A 15000-nucleotide genomic window follows, 5' to 3' on the forward strand; every position below is an offset into this window, starting at 1 on the left:
AGATGCACATTAATACTCTGATAAAATCCTTGACATTTATAATAAATGCATTTTAATCTGATGATATCCATTTTATTGTATAGGAGTTTATGAAGGAAAAATCAAGCTTTATGGCGACTACCGGAAAAAAAATTCCTACTGGGGATACATACCATCAGGGTCTGCGGATGTGGATCTAACCTTAGAGTATTGCTGCATACAAACAGGGTTCACTTATATGCCTGTCAATCTACCCAATCAAAAATCATTCATCCTATTGGTCAAGGGTGGGGAGAAATGCCAGGAGGTTGTTGGTTAGTACAGTTTATAACCGTGGTGATGAAAGTTTAGATTATGATGATGATGATGATGATGATGATGATGATGATGATGATGATGATGATGATGATGATGATGATGACGATGATGATGATGATGGTGGTGGTGGTGGTGATGATGATGATGATGATGATGATGATGATGATGATGATGATGATGATGATGATGATGATGATGATGATGGTGATGATGATGATGATGATGGTGGTGGTGGTGGGTATGATGATGAAGATGATGATAGCGGCGGCGTTGGTGGTGGTGGTATGATGATGATGATTATGATGATGATGATGAAGAAAATGTACATGGTGATGATAATGAGTTTTCCCAGTAAAAATTTACTTCATATTATACCAACTGATTCAGAAGACCCCCACTCACCAAAATGTCCTTACACAGAGACAAGTTCTGGGTCATTTTAATTTATGTAGCTTTCAAACCATTAGGCCCATTGCGTGTTGGAACCTGCTTCAAGAGCGTGAAAAGGACAATAGCAATTGCATTCTACCCTTGGATAGGACACTAATCTATCACAATGTACTTTCGAATAGACCCAGATACCCAATCACTGCTGGGTAGAAAGAGGGGGAAGGGGGGGGGGGGGGGGGTTGAAGATAATCTCCGCTTCACACGGATATATTTCGGTCTCTTTGAGTGTGAAGCAAATGCTATACCAAATAAGCTATTGCCCCCCCCCCCCCCCATATTTTGATTCATCAATACACGAAATGTTTTAAGGATAATCAGTAAGCTATCCCATGACTTTTGACGTCTCATATTAATTTTATTTTTTCTCACGTTATTAAATTGTCCAAGCGAAGTTTCCATTCAGTATACAATACCATTATTTCATTTTAACTCTATTAATCTTAATTATGAATGATTTTATCTAAAAATAAATGTCTAATACAGTAAAATATGACCTTCCGTACCGAATCAGTTATGTGAGACAAATTATACTTTCATACATTGCGAAAAAAAATTATAATAAAGTATTCTTAGGTCGGAAAAAAACCTGCCAAAAATATTTTTATGATTGTTTTAGCATAAACCATGTTAATATGTATTTTAGCGACAAAAGAAAGCAATTTATTAAACTGAATTAAATTCAATTTAAGATTATGTGGACATATCAGGGTTTCCCTTTGTCAACAAAACACAATGAATGGAGCGCAAAAGACCTTTAACTGAAAATGTCCAATTTGTCTTTAGTGTTTCATCCATCGTGTTTTCTTGACAAAAGTGAAACCCGAAACGTTCAAATTATATGTCTTAGTAAATTAAATATAAAATTCTATTCCATGTTACCATTGTTATTTAGGAAAAAGTGTATAAAAGTGTTCGAGACAATTTTGTCTTTTAGCAACTTCCTTAGATTTATTGTTTTCATGATAAATGAATTAAAACTCAAACCATGTTCAAATTTTGCCATGTTTTCTCTTTTTTTTTTTGCGTGGGGTGATTATTGCTGTCTAACATTTTCACATGATATATAGCCTACAGCCTCAAAACGGTTTCACGTCAGGGTGATTAAGATTCTAAGAATTGAATTTACAGTCATGGGTATGACATTTTGGTTAAATTTAATTGTTTTCTTGGACAATAGATATCGTCTTTTTATGACTAACACTAAAGCTTCATATTATCTCTCATTTCGCCTGAAAATCACATTTAAGAGTCTGATACACATCGACATAATACCTGTTTGAGGTGGTGAGTTGCATTATGGCAATTTATGACTAAAATGTATAGACGACTTCCTCTCATGACTTCCATTGGGGATTTTGTTTTAGGGTCTGTTTCAAGAGAAGTCTGAAAACGTATTCTAGGTATCAGACGCAGAGCATGCAGCACAGCAAATTGAGCTAGGCTGAGATGATATACTCATGCTACACAAGAGTGGGTTGTTTTAGTTAAACCTTGTACCTTCTGGTTACGAAGCAAAGATCATACTTTTATGCTGCACTGTACCCTGATAGATAAAATAGAAACCAAAAGATGATCTTTTGATTTTTTAAAGCAATATAATTCTTTAAACTGGATTTTCATAACATTCACATTTCACATTATTCCTATATTCTTCAGGAATGTCACATAAGATGGAAAAGTTTGGTCTTTACCAACCTGACATAGAGGGCGATGTTTCCTTTGAGTGGGAAGGGCAAAATGCTATGATATACTACTGCGTCTACTATCCTGCAGACAGAAGTAAGTTATTTCATATTAATTTCCTGTGACTCCCTGATTGATATTATGTAGTTAATTCTGTATTGAACAAGTGGAGAACCCGCAATATCCACAGAGAATAAAGGCTATTAAGAAGCAGACACTCATCTGTTCTAATTTTTATATCATTGCATTGTGGAAATTAGCATAGATCGAGGTGATTATATTTTTGTGAATAAACAAGTAATAGAATTACCTCAAGCTACTCGTACACATAAATCAATCTGTATAAACTAGTTTTAGAATTTTTAGATTTACCAGTAATTCTGTGCTCGATGATAACAAATTCAAAATTGGCTTTAAGGAACAATCTTGATCCTCGAACCTATTTCAAAAGAATATATTAGATAGATTATTAATGATAGTATCAAGAAAGATTTAAAATTGCGACATTGTTTTTTTGTGTGTGGACGAGATAAATGTTACTTGATAAATATCAGCAAGAGAGATTTAAAATTACGTCATCTTTTTCTGTTACGGGTATGCTAGAATTGAAGAATTGTGTAGAATCAAGTATACTTGCAATGAAACGTCAAATCAAGGACTGAGTATTACAACCTAACAGATTTACCTACTATTAACTTGAGTCAACTGGTGATAGAATTAGCCTGAAATTAAAAAAGGTGACAATTTACTGGCCTATCAGTCTGTAGAAAATAGTGTTATATTTTTAAAACATTTGCCAGTAATTCTGTGCTCAATGATAAAACATTTAACATTGGCTGTTCGGAACAATGTTGATCCCCTATTGTTTTAAAGAATAGATTTATTTACTAGGAAAAATTTAACAAAAAGGAAAATATTGTTCCCGTAAGTAGCATTTTTTAGCATGAAACCATCTTATATCCCATTTTAAAACTTCTCTGATCTAAACCCAAATGGTACTTTCAAATCTATTCAGATAGATCCCGCTGTACTGCAATCATTGTACAGAAATCTGAAATGAACTGAATTTTGTTTTCCAACTTTAATAATTTACAGTGTGTAGAATTTCTTACAGACTGAACAAATGAATAAATTAGATATGCAGCCAGCCCACTGCCTGAAAACGGTAGTAAGTTAGGATAGTTTTATAATGGAGAATGAGTATAGTTCCAATAATTATTGAAACCCGAAATTTCAAATTTCTGACCATTTCAATTTCAACTTTAAATTCACCTATATATTTATTCATTAATTATAATCTAATGAATGAAGAAAATAAATTCCCTTTATTCATCCCTAAGCGGAATATTTACTTTAGGATCTATTCCAAGGGAAGAATGGAATAAACACAGGCATCAGCGCAGTGCAGCACTACAAAGTAAGCTAAGGCTAGGTGACTTACTCAAGGCTACACAGCGTGGGAAGCAGTCGAAAATGGTACCATACGGCTGAGTCACGCTGTCCTTTCACTTTTTGGCATCTGGTTCGCCCCCACCCCTTACATAAAATTGGATTGAGACAGAGGGTCACATTTATACATCAAAAACTTTTTAGCATTTATTAACCTATTTGCCTAAGTATATGGTAAAGGATTTAAGCTGTGACAAATCAGTGTTGTTTTCCCCCCTAATTTTCGACACAAACATGGTATATAGCTAGGCTGGGAAAGTATAATAGAAATAATTTAGTTTTCATCAGGTTTTTCCTTTATTCCAAAAATGCCAAGTGATTCAGAAATCTGAAAAGATGTGTATGAAATAGTGGCAGACAAAGCAGAAAGGTGAAAAAAAAAATATAAAAAAAAACGTCCCAAACACTCAGCCTGCTTCGAATTTTTGAGGATAATTTTTGTTCTTGTTTTGGTATTTTTATTTCTGCTTAGTCTAGCACTGTTTCATGCTTTATTCTTTACATATATATATATATATATATATATATATATATATATATATATCTTACACCAGTGACTGCCTACTTATTTGTTACTAACACCAAAAGAGTGTTAGAGGTAGAAATGTGGGGATAATGTGGTTAAGAAGTCAAGTCACAGTCTTCTTGTTGCTTTTGTTAGTAAAGAGCATGCGAGCGGCTTTTCAGTGGGTTACTTGTCGATATAAGCACATTGATGCCAACTTTATTATTATTATTTATTATATATTTACAAAATCAAAGTTTTCATTCATGATCTACATACTTTTGATTTATTATATTCTCCTAACCTAGGTTGTGGTGATATCGTGGAGTTGGGCCCAAGTAGAAAAACTTACACCTTTGAAACAAATAAAAATAATCCTTCCGACAAAGAGTGTGATTGGTTGTTTAAGGTAAACCTCCTATTATTTTTTTCCCATTGGAGCAAAATGATGGATATATATTAATTAATATATATATATATATATATATATATATATATATATATATGTATGTATATATATATATATATATATATATATATATATATATATATAACTGCCAGAACCAGAGTTTATTCCGATTTTTATAGAGTCAAATGGACAATAGCAAGTATTGATCGGTTGCAAGTCTATCGCAAAGTACTTTCCATCAGATCTAAAAGATCCAGTTACCCAATCACTCCTGGGTGGAGAGGAGTCAGAAATAACCTCGACCCCTTTCTTGGTCCCTTTGCATGTGAAGTAAGTGCTCTACCAACTGAGCTATCGGGACCCAAAATCACTACCATTACAGTAGTCTCACTTTTTATTTTACCTATAATATTGTTTCAACAGTAGGAATCATCAAATCAAGGCAGAACGAAATAACAAAAAAATCAATCATTCTAAATATTCGTACACAGTAAATTGTGTCACAATATATATATATATATATATATATATATATATATATATATAAATATATATATATATATATATATATATATATATATATATATATATATATATATATAAAGAAAAGCTTTGTTTAAGAGCCAAGGCCGTAGCTTACTCCAATCTCGATGGCAATACTAATGCATATAAGTGTGGATGGGTGCTATACAAATTAAGGTACAAAGCTATATACTCACTATATATGTATATATATATATATATATATATATATATATATATATATATACATACATATATATAGAATACAAATTGTGACTCACACTATATGGCCGAGACGTTCGTTTCTGAAACGTTTCTGAATTTGTATTCTATATTAGCTCTAACCATCATTATCGAGCACTGTCGTACCTACGAGTACCCACCAACACTCATATAAATATACATACATATATATATATATATATATATATATATATATATATATATATATATATCTATATATATATATATATATATATATATATATATATATATATATATAGGTATAAAGAAAAGCTATGTTTAATGTCATACGCCAGGATTGTAGCTTACTCCAATGTCTATGGCAATACTAATACAGATTAGTGTGTCTGGGTGCTATGCAGATTAAGACAGTTTCTTTTTAGACAATGCCAACATATTATTATGTCCTTATAAACATTGAGTTACTACTCCAATACATTGATAAAAGACCTTTTTGAACTATTTTATTTGCATTGATTACCAAAAAATGTCAAAACTTCAAAATCCTAGAATTTGAAGAAGTAGAAAGAGGGAGTATGAGAAAAGAAAGAGAGAGAGAGAGAGAGAGAGAGAGAGAGAGAGAGAGAGAGAGAGAGAGAGATTTTAATTTGTCTCATCCACAACTCTTTTCGTATTTTTTTCTATATCATTTTCACTAGTTTTCCCCTCACTTTGAAATCTTGTTTTTATGCGCGACACCTCTTTTAATTTTATATCCTGGATACACAGATTGCTCCCGGAGAAAAAGGAACTTTGGTGTTTACACTTGACCAAGATGATATCGTTTGCAATGACTATGTGGAATTTCAGTACACTTTGGTGGCACAGAAAGGCGTCAAGTTAGTTTTTGCTATATTATTTATGGCTATTAATTTAAAGTTTCTGTTTTGGTATAACTGAACCCGAGCAATCTGTATTATTTGCATTGCTTTTATAAGACTTGCTCGAGGACATTGTTTGAAATTCATAATGTTCTACACTGATCTTTAATCAACCTAACAGCCATCAAATTGAGTTTCTTTGTTCTAATGTGTAATTAACGTTAGATGGAGAAAACCGATAATCGTTTACACAGGCGTGCACACATGCTGCACCTCTAACAATGGTCTTTGACAGAGCTGACAAAGTTGTAAGCAATCTCAAATTTCTTGGTGATAGAAAAGTTAAATTGATGTTTGAATGTTTGAAACACAAGCTTTTATATAGTGCTATATCCACTAAACATGCTCAAAGCACTTTGCAAAAGGTCCCTGAGCAACAGCAACACGTAAAATATAAAACGAAACATGACGCCTGTTCAGCGGTATTACATTTATTTCAACAACCGCAAGGTAATCATTTTACATCTGATTATGGTGAGAGAATGTGAGTAAAGACCCTATTCCAAGGACTCAATTATGCGCCGAGCGCGGCTCGAACCCAAGACCTTCCGACCCGTAAGCGAGTGTTGTACAAGACCACATAGCTGCACAATTAAATTTTTATATAGTCAAGAGTATCAAGGTGCATGTTATTTAATCAATTTTATTGTTTAATTATAAGTTTCACTCCATCTTTTAAAGAAAGCACAAACTTTTAACCTTAAATATTAAGCGGCCACTCAAAAATTCTTAACTGAATTGCAGCCTATTATTCCAAATATAAAAGTTACACATGAAATCAGAAAGCTTTTAAGCCTGATAATATCAAGCTTTAGTGATAATAGAGCTAGATGACAGCATATATATATATATATATATATATATATATATATATATATATATATATATATCAGGCACGTGCGGTGACCTTTTCCCCCTGGACACGCATATTTAATTTATCACGTCATTATCAACAAAAACACAAAGTTACTCTTGTCAAACATTCATAATCCACTTGTCCACGACAAGACATCCACAATCAATTACTTAAAATGAAGTCAAGACTTCATAAAATACTCGAACCAAACACACACAAAGCTCACATACCATCACCCACCCACCCACACACACAAACGCGCGCGCGCACACAATAAATACACACACTAGACCCTCTCACCTCTCTAATTACCAAGTGGATTCTTGGAAGAGAGGGAATGGAGACAGCTTGAACTCTCTCTATAGTGGAAGGTATGCAATTTTGAATATGTTTAACACTCTCTATAATATTGCCATATAGATTTTTGCCATCTCTGGTCGTGAGTTTTTCTATAACTCATATAGCGGTGATGGGAAGCAGATTTTCGTCTGCTTGTCTCTATACTTAGCCTATAAGGTTGTGATGAAACAGGCCGACAAGTGGAATCGGTGAGTCATACCAGACCGTTGAAGAGCCATAGCACAATAAATCTGCATCTCATGCTTTTTCTTCTTCCTTTACGATTAGGTTATTAGACTACTATTTACGATTTTTCGTTAAAATTCATGGTTGTTTTGGTTTAACCTTATGCATATTTTGAAGATGTTTGTCTTACTTTTCTCTGCATTATTATAGGCAATTAACTTGAAAGTCGGGGTAAGCAGTGCTTACTATGCCTCTATGGACAGCACATGCCTGATATATGTATATATATATATATATATATATATATATATATATATATATATATATATATATATACATATATATATATATATATATATATATATATATATATATATATATTCTTGTCAAGTTTTATTTTTTCTTAATCACTTGAGATCAGGGATGTTTTCTATAATACCCAATAGTCGTCTTCAAGAAAGTTAATGGATGTATTTGCAAACAACTACCAGTATGTGTCATGTGCCCTTTCAACAACAAAATGCTAATTGTGACAAAATAGTTCTACCACTCCCAGCTTCTCATTTATTGATGAATACCTACCAGCACATATTTGCAAGTCTGTTAACCGAAAATAATTAAGGGACTGATTTCGCATTATTGTAATGGAAATATTTTGCGTTTGTTTAATTGTGAGTAATTTCCATGACAACAACGATCCCACAACAATGTTGCTTATAAGATCTGTAAAAAAGCACAGACTGATAAATACTCATAAATAACGATAAGTATTGAAATTTGATATATGTTATGTTTTGGTCTCATGTAGGTTATGTGGCCATATCAAAGACAAGTCAATGCAGAGTCTCTTTGACAAGATACGAGTTCAATTCAAGACGTTTAAAAAATCCAAGTCTTATTTCAAAGCAACGGTGAAATGGGTACCTGGTTCGTATCACATTCTCTGCATAATTCAATTGCATAGACGCCTTTTTCTTCCATGATATACTTTAACTTCATAATTGAAGATTTTAATCTCTCAACACTTTTACTTGAAACGATGACATAATGTTGACTATTTTTTTTAAAAAATGAAAACCCCTCATTGAATGAATTTAAATTGTTTTGGATGGCTGAATTTCGTTGTTAAACAATATTTAATATTAACAGATTTTAGATAAAAGCATAGTCATCTTTTACTCTTTACTATCATTCTTCCATCGTACTCCACTGTGAAATGAGTACCTGGTTGTTAACAGCGTTGTCTCTATCCGAAAACATTGTAATATCGCCTAACAGGCGTCATGTCCAGTCCTTCATTTTAAGTGATGCTATTGGCCCCTTTTAAAGTGATTTGAGCACGTTAAGTAGATATTGCTCTATATAAAACTCATTTTTAAAAATTTCAAGTCTTAAACACCAAACATTGTAAATACATTTAATTATGTAGTGATCATTTTTCTATGGGGATTAATGTTGTGATGAAATATGAAAGCATATTGTTTTGAATAACATTACAATCAGTAATTGGTAACCAATTGTGATTAAAATGTTTATTTGCCTATAGTTTGAATCCTGATGGTGTCACCTCACTTCACACTTTACACCCGTAGAACATTATACATAGTTGTTTCATATCATATGAAATTTAAACTGTGATATTTCTTTAATTCTATATTTTTGTTTTATGATTAAAAAGCATTTTATTCTAAGCAGACTATGCTAGTTTGTGTAGTAGATATTATTGCATTAATGGCCTATTTCAGTAAAACGCTTTTGGTTTTACATTTGAATCTCATAAGGTTTAACTTTGTTTTTGTTTTGATATTTGACCACTGTTAATAATTGTGCAGTTAAATTTGGCTTTTTCTCAATTATTAATTAAAATTCTACAAACAGATTCAGAGCTTTGTTATGATAAAAAAAATAATGGCGCAACATACATTGGCTCTGTAAGTTATACTCGCAAGTTTGAACGTTGTCTGCCTTGGTCTCAAGTCAAGGACTGTCTATTCCTCCCAAATAAATTAAGGTGAGTTAAAGCAAAACCAGGTATAATTTTATTGATCATTTAAAAAATATCTTATAGCTGAACACAATGACGGGGATGCTTTCAATCGAAGGGGGAAAACTTCAGGCAGTGTTTTAACTTGAAATGTAGAAGAGTATAGTTATGCTTCAGTTTTCTTTATAGGGAATGAGATTGGCGGAAGAGTAACGTCCCTTGATTGGACGGAAGCGAGGATGAGAGACGCATGCGCACAACCAACATGACGTTCTCTCTCTAATAACTTTTCCGCCGGTGACGTCACAGACTATGGGTGACGTCCAATCAAGGGACGCTACTCTTCCGCCAATCTCATTCCCTATAGGAGTAATGGATTCATCTTTTATATTTAATTGCCTTCTATATTTTATTATTTGAAATTGGGAACAAAAAATTGACTTAATGATAATGATGTTTATTTGTAGATGTTTTTATTAAGATTTTTAAAACATGACGCTAAACATATTAATATGTTCTTCAACTCCTTTCCCTCCGATTTTCCACTACCATAATATTGTGATAATACTGTGATACTATAAGAAGTTTCCAGAAAACATTTGCGAATTAAAATACATTTATAAATTCAGGACAAAGGAACATAACTTGAGCTTAGTAAAAAGCATAATGGTCCTGGACTGAACAACTTGATTTTAAAGCCCTTTATTTCCTAAAATGTTCTCTCTGATTTGATTTGCAATTGTTTTTATCGACCATCTTTCGTTTCTTTTTATTCGAGACTGAAGACTTAAACTGAGTTAACCCCGATATTTTCTTAACTTTTGATCATATTCTAGCTATTTGCGTGATGGCTTGGAAGGCAACCAGTGCCGTAACCCAGACAACAGTTTCTATCCGTGGTGTATAACAAAACTAGAGGGATGTGAACGAGATTTCTGTGATGTTTGTCAATTAGGTAGGACTTCTAAATTGTTACTGACAGTAACACCTAAGATGCATACTATAATTTTTTTTGTAATTTGTTTTAATCTAATGTCAATTTTTCCAAGGCGTCACACAGCCACCTATTTTTATTGCCTTAATATCTATACAAGACATTTTGACAAATGTTAATGAAATAAACCAAACATGATTTTTACAGGTACAAATGCGTGTAGATATAAAACAGCAGTGATTAGATTGGGGGTCAGCAACCATTAGCTAATATTGCATTACCCAAAACTCTCTTCCATTTATGTTAAAATCACAATATTCTTTGTTTATGGAATAGTTAAACATGTGTCTTGATAAATTATGCATGTGAAACTAAAACAATCAGATGAAATGAAAGTTAATGAAAATGTGTAATTTTATACGGTAGATAAATAGTACTAAATTTTTACCACTAGACGTCTATACAGACTTTTCCTGAGTTTATTATTCATATATACTGTGTATGAAAAAAACAAATTACATTAATCAAATGCACATCTTTATAATTCACAAAATCAAAAAGCTCTGTCAAGCGTCCACCAATTTATTCCGAAGCTGAACCTTTTCAGCTTTACTACAGATGAACCTTGCTTATTATTGCAGTCTTTTGGATACCAAACCACCACCATCACCTTCCCCCACCGTCTTGCATAATAATGATTTTATATCAATTTCCCCATAATAGTATAAAGGAAAAGTAAATTGTATCATTTTATTTTCTTGATTAGAAAAACCATTTGACAAAGCGGATGACTGCGCAGAGAGGAAATCAAGGGGTGAATGCAATCCAGACAGCATAGATTGTGCGGAGACCTGTGGTATTGTCAAACAAGGACCCAGCTCAAATGGTAAAATAATAGCTTATAATGATTATTTTCTTTTAAATGACATGCACATACAATCTTACACACAGAGATACATATTCCCACAATAGGGAATGAGATTATCGGAAGAGTAGCGGCCCTTGATTGGACGCAACCGGCGGAGAAGTTATTTGTAAACAAACCAACTACAAGGCAAGCGCTCCAGATACAAAATTTATTATTCATATTTCTGTACAAAAATGCATAAGAAATATGAATAATAAATTTTGTATCTGGAGCGCTTGGCTTATAGTTGGTTTGTTTACAAATAACTTCTCCACCGGTGACGTCCAATCAAGGGACGCTACTCTTTCGCTAATCTCATTCCCTATAACACACATGCCGGCTTGTAATCTTTGTCATCCATAATATGGTCACAGACTAAAGTCAATATTGTTTTATTTAATTATAAGATAATACGTTGCTGTTTGTTCACAAGTCAAAAATGCCACTATGATTGAAATGAATTGCAATGGGAGATTGTACAATGATAGCGTAACAAAGTCAAAGTTGAAAAGCATTTAATGGAAAGCCAATTGCATGTTTTCTTTGTTTCTTTAGCAATTTTTTTTTTTTTTTGGGGGGGGGGGGGGGAGTTATAAATCACTCATCATAAAGTTTCCCAAGCAAATGTCATAAATTTTGATTAATGAAAAACAATATTCTTTTTTCAAATCACACCTTAGTTTTAACCAAAAGAGCAATAACAGCATGGTGTCCAGGACTTCGATGAATGCAAAGTTAACTCACTGTTACTGCTCTCTTAGTGAAAATTGCTAGGTTTGCATCGTTTATCGTTTTACAAATGATGGGCTGCAAATGTTGCTGCTTGATGCTCGAATAAATGAATCATAATTAATTTGAAAATTTTTTGAGCTTTATTTATCTATTTCTGGAAATTTGCATTGGATGTTGCCATAGACACGGATTTCTAAAGATAAATGATAATAGAAAGGAAATAATGTATTGGCAACAAATAGCTTAACAAAAGTAAACACATATATATTTGCTATACTTCTCTCTCTCTCTCTCTCTCTCTCTCTCTCTCTCTCTCTCTCTCTCTCTCTCTGTATGTGTGTGTGTATGTGTGTGTGTGTGTGTGTGTGTGTGTGTGTTTATCTCACTCACTCCCTCGAGGTAGAATGTACAACGGAATTTTTAAACAGTTCTCTTCTGGAGTTTAAACTTTTAAACTTTTAACTTTTAAACTTTACTTTTTAGTCACCCTGCCTGATTTTACTGGCGTTTGATATTCTAAAAATAGAGGATGTTGCTTATCTTTCAAGATTTTCAAAACTTATTTACAGGAATTGTCTTCATAGAGGGTATTTTGTGTAGGCAGGGTGGATTACACAATGCTTTCACATTCTTCTTGCCGTTTAATCTAATTTTTTTTTCTATCGCCAGCAACCAATCCCACATGATTTAACACTGTGAACAATTGACAAATAGAAAATTTTAAGGATTTCTTTTGAAACGTGAAATAAATTTAGAACTTTCTAAGGAAATATTCTAGAACAAAATTTTGAACACATATTTTTTATATGTAAATATCAGTTCCGCTGATCGTCAATAATATATCCTAGTTATCTATACGAATCAACAATTTCTAAAAAATTAATTCTGTTAGATATCGAGACACTTAAAATTGACATTATTACATCCGGTCTCACCACCAAAGTTGAACGTGCATACAGAGCAGATAGCAGAGTTTCTATTATTTAAGGAAATTATGTCTGAACTTCTTCATCACCATGCTCCATTGTCAACCAAAGTTATCACCGAAGGGCCTGACACATCATGGTTCACTGAGGAAATTCGGTTGCAAAGCAAATGAGACGAGAAGCAGGAGAAACAATGCGGAAAACAAGACTCACTTATACATAGAGTTATATAAACAAGCACAAACTGCAACTAACACTCGGATAATTGAAACCAAAAGAAAATGTATTAGAGACAAGGTGGACAATAGTACAGGCAACAGTAAGAAGCTTTTTAATGTCATAAACGGTTTGATGACAGTTGATAGTGGGGAAAAATGACTTCCATCACACCAAAACAAATCAAAACTTGCAGAACGCTTCAATGATTACTTCACCAATAAAATTGCTACCATTCAATCCAACATGGACAATACAGTCAACACCTCTGAATATGAAGATAGCATACCACCTATATCATACTTATTGTCCAATTTCTGCTCTGCTTCAGTAGAAGAGGTTACTGAATTGATTAAGAAAGGCCCAAATAAACAGTGCAAACTTGATGTTGTACCAACGTGGCTTTTGAAAGAATGTAGTCGCACCTGCTACCACTTCGATTGCAAATAGATCTATCGAGAATGCAGACATTCCAAGCTGCTTCAAAGAAGCTCTAATTACTCCACTCTTGAAAAAGAAAAAAATAGACAGTGATCAATTTAAAAACTACAGGCCAGTCTCGAACTTCATTTCATTTCTAAATTAATAGAGAGACTTATTGTCAAACGTCTCAACAACTACATAAATTTCAACAATTTGTATACTGTTTTTTCAATCTGCTCTATCAGCGATCGCACAGCACTGAAACAGCACTTTTGCGTCTCCACAATGATATTGCCGACCTACTTGACAAAAACGATAATGGAATACTACTGCTGCTGGACCTAAGTGCTGCGTTTGACACTGTGGATCTCGCAATAATACTAGATCGAATGCAGAGGCTCTTTGGAATCATAGACAAACTTCTAGAATGGTTTTCATGCTATCTATGCGACAGGTCACAGCACTATCTCATAAATGAATGCCTTTCATCACCAACAAAGCTGCAATTTGGCGTTCCACAGGGTTCAGTGCTTGGCCCTTATATTTTCACAATGTACACAAAAGGTGGTTCATAACGCTCTCCAAATGATATGCAGAAAATGAAATATTATTGATGACGAAACACAAAGCCTTGTTTGAAACTAGGCCTCACTCACCTAGAGATGAGCGCGCACATAACAAAGTGCTGTCAGGTGGTTCATAACGCTCTCCAAATGATATGCAGAAAATGAAATGTTATTGAAGACGAAACACGTAAAACATTAATCCATGCCCTTGTTACCAGCCGCTTGAATTATTGTAACTCTCTCTTGTACAGCCTACCAAAAACATCGCTGAACAGACTACAGTTGATGCAAAACAAAGCAAAAAGCTCGTACAAGGACAGCGTCTTGGGACCATATAACACCGGTCCTAAAGTCACTACACTGGCTTTCAATCGAGAAAAGAATAATATACAAAAGTTTGCTGAGCGTGGTTTTGCATTTTCGGCTCCAATTATACGGAATTCTTTATCACCTAAAACCCGCCAATGTGAACGTTTACCAGTCTTCAAACGG

At 33.4% G+C, this 15000-nt stretch overlaps 1 protein-coding gene across 2 annotated transcripts in view; it reads left to right on the forward strand.

Annotated features, from left to right (window-relative positions):
- LOC144967120 (uncharacterized) overlaps positions 1-15000 on the forward strand; it is a 107339-nt gene that overhangs the window by 6825 nt on the left and 85514 nt on the right. For both annotated transcript variants that reach the window (XM_078903965.1, XM_078903966.1), the window contains exons 3-10: positions 84-293; positions 2404-2526; positions 4693-4793; positions 6288-6397; positions 8629-8747; positions 9699-9831; positions 10641-10759; positions 11505-11624. In XM_078903965.1, the coding sequence (XP_078760091.1) occupies positions 84-293; positions 2404-2526; positions 4693-4793; positions 6288-6397; positions 8629-8747; positions 9699-9831; positions 10641-10759; positions 11505-11624 (1035 nt within the window). The remainder of the gene's footprint in view (positions 1-83; positions 294-2403; positions 2527-4692; positions 4794-6287; positions 6398-8628; positions 8748-9698; positions 9832-10640; positions 10760-11504; positions 11625-15000) is intronic.

The sequence above is a fragment of the Berghia stephanieae genome, chromosome 3 (assembly GCF_034508935.2).
Source record: "Berghia stephanieae isolate SIO BIC M18660-M18661 chromosome 3, UCSD_Bste_1.3, whole genome shotgun sequence".
NCBI classification, from domain to species: Eukaryota; Metazoa; Mollusca; class Gastropoda; order Nudibranchia; family Aeolidiidae; genus Berghia; species Berghia stephanieae.